The following is a 2,262-nucleotide window of genomic DNA, read 5'->3' as shown; positions in this document are numbered from 1 at the left end:
CCAAACCTCAGCATCACATCCCCAGCCTGCACCTCAGTATCACATCCCTGTGCCCAAAGCTCAGCATCACATCCCCCAGCTGGTACCTGAGCATCGCTTCTGACTCTCTGACGATCTGGGCTATGTCACTTTTGTGGATCTTCTGCTGCACAAGCAGCTCATGGGCTTTGGTCCACCTGTATTTGATGAGGGAAAGGCAGTGACAGAGCTGCAGGCAGAGTCACAACAGCTAAACCCTGTGGGATCCCTGCCAAGGCCAGGGATGATTCAAGCCCCATGTCCTGTATCCTCAGGGACAAGAGGTTGTCAGGACAAGGCCTCACCACAAACAGCACTCACCACTCCACCATGAGGGGACGTTTCTCTTCCAGGGTCCGGTTGGGATCTATTTCAATGGGATAGTAATAGTGGAGCAGATCCTTCAGCTGGAGTGTCACACAGAGGGAAAAGGAACAAAGTGAACATCAGCTCTAAAGAGACTAAACAAAACTAGCATTTCTGAAGTTCTCCAAAGCATTGCTCTTCCCAAACACAACCAAAACCTTGTCACTGAGCAGTTTCCCTCAGAGCACACCTGGAACTCTCAGCAGCCTGGCTGGCCCTCACCTCACTCCAAGTGCTGCAGGTACAAACAGCCCTCCCTTCTTCCTCTTATCAAACTGAAATACCCACAGCTGCACATGCAAATTTGAGTTCCCTTTTTAAATTCTCCTCTGTCACTGCTGGCTGAAATGCAGCCTGGACACTTTCTCACTCCATTCTGGCAGCCACCACAGCTGGGAGAGCTGCCACAGCAGCCCTTGTGACCTCCCAATGACAGGTGACAGGTACAACAGCCACCAAGCCTTACACACAGCACCCACCTTCTTCTTGCCATCCTCGCTGATCACACGGCTGGTATCAAGGATGTCTGCAAAGAAAATAAAATGATGTAGCACAGAATCATAAAGAGGCTTTCTACAGCACCTCCCCTGTGTCTCAGTGCTGGCTGCTCCCAGTACAAGCCGTGGTGACACCGTGACCTGAGCACAGGCTCGCTGAGGGGTCCCAAGGCAGTGGCTCCCACTCTGAGCCCCTGAGCAGCCTCGGTGCCCGTGGGCAGTGGGATGAAGGCAGCCAGCCCAGGAGCTGGCTCCTGGCTCCTGCAGTGGGCAGCTGGCACCAGGCAGCGAGGCCCAGACCTGCGAGGGGACAGGACAGAGCGGCCAGGCTTGGCAGAGGAGGGTACAGGGGATGACAGGAACCACATCAAGTACAAACACAGAAACCAAACAGAACAAGCAACAGTAAAAACAACGGCTTCCACTCACTGTGAGACGTGGGGCAGCGCCTGCCATTGCAACCAAACCTGCTCAGCGTCATGTCAAAGTCAGAAATGACCTGGAAGAGGGGAGAAAAGCACAAAGCTCGTCCCTCCGTGACCCAGCACGTTCTGCGCTGCCCAGAGTGAGCCCAAGGTGCTGCCACCTGCGAGAACTCGCACCCAGCACCGCTGATCTCCCGTGGCCACCCCTAGCAGCCACGAGGCAGACAGATGATGTGCTCACCCTCCCACCCCGGAGCTCTTATCGCCTTCATCCCGCCTGGGCGGAGCAGGGCCCTGGGACCGGCGCACAGTTAATGTCCGTAACCGGGAGCCCAAAGGTCGGTCCGGAGGGAGCCACCAGCCCCTTTCCCCCTCTCCTCGGGGGCTTCTCCTTCTCCAGCCGCAGGTGCTTCCCCGCGGGGCTGGGAGAAGCCGAGCAGGAACCGGGGGACGAGGAAGGGGCGGCTAAGGAAAGGACGGAGCAGCGGTACCTGCAGTTTGGCCACCCCCTGCTCCCGGAGGGAGCGGATGATGCTCCGCACCCGCTCGGGCTGCCGGATCCGCACCGTGCCTTTCTCCAGCTCGGGCACCTGCAGGCAGAGACCCCGCTCGGTGCCGCCCGGAGCCCCTCCCCAGCTCCGGGGGCACCGAGACCCTCCGGGCCCCTCTGTCCCCCGGTGTGGCCGCGCTCCCGGCCCGCAGCCCCGCTCTCACCATCTCGTTCCGCTCCGTTCCGCTCCGTTCCGTTCCGGGCCGCGCAGCCGCGGGGCGGGACCGGAACGCGGGGCCCGGGGGCGCCGGGCGGGGCTCCGGCCGCGTTCCGTGGTTGCTGCGGGCGGAGAACCGGAGAATCCTCCCGTGCTCCGCCCCGCGCCCGCTGCGGCTCCTGGCGGTTGAGTTTCCCAAGCGACGAGCCGGGAAGGCGAGATATAATAAATAAAATAAATAAATAAATA

The 2,262-nt window shown here is 59.7% G+C and overlaps 1 protein-coding gene across 1 annotated transcript; it reads right to left on the bottom strand.

Annotated features, from left to right (window-relative positions):
- Positions 1 to 70: 70 nt before the first annotated feature.
- LOC121356148 (7-methylguanosine phosphate-specific 5'-nucleotidase-like) lies at positions 71 to 2,180 on the bottom strand (the record flags this gene model as incomplete). Its single annotated transcript, XM_041472262.1, has 6 exons — positions 2,021 to 2,180; positions 1,798 to 1,896; positions 1,311 to 1,380; positions 864 to 910; positions 340 to 425; positions 71 to 176 (listed from the first exon to the last, which is right to left on the bottom strand). Coding segments are annotated over exons 1-6 (411 nt in total), but the record flags the coding sequence as incomplete, so codon positions are not given.
- Between the last annotated feature and the right edge of the window lie 82 nt (positions 2,181 to 2,262).

The sequence above is a fragment of the Pyrgilauda ruficollis genome, unplaced genomic scaffold (assembly GCF_017590135.1).
Source record: "Pyrgilauda ruficollis isolate IOZ18807 unplaced genomic scaffold, ASM1759013v1 scaffold2870, whole genome shotgun sequence".
Taxonomy (NCBI): Eukaryota; Metazoa; Chordata; class Aves; order Passeriformes; family Passeridae; genus Pyrgilauda; species Pyrgilauda ruficollis.
Note: the sequence above shows the minus strand (reverse complement) of the source record. Positions and strands in the feature narration are given on the sequence as shown.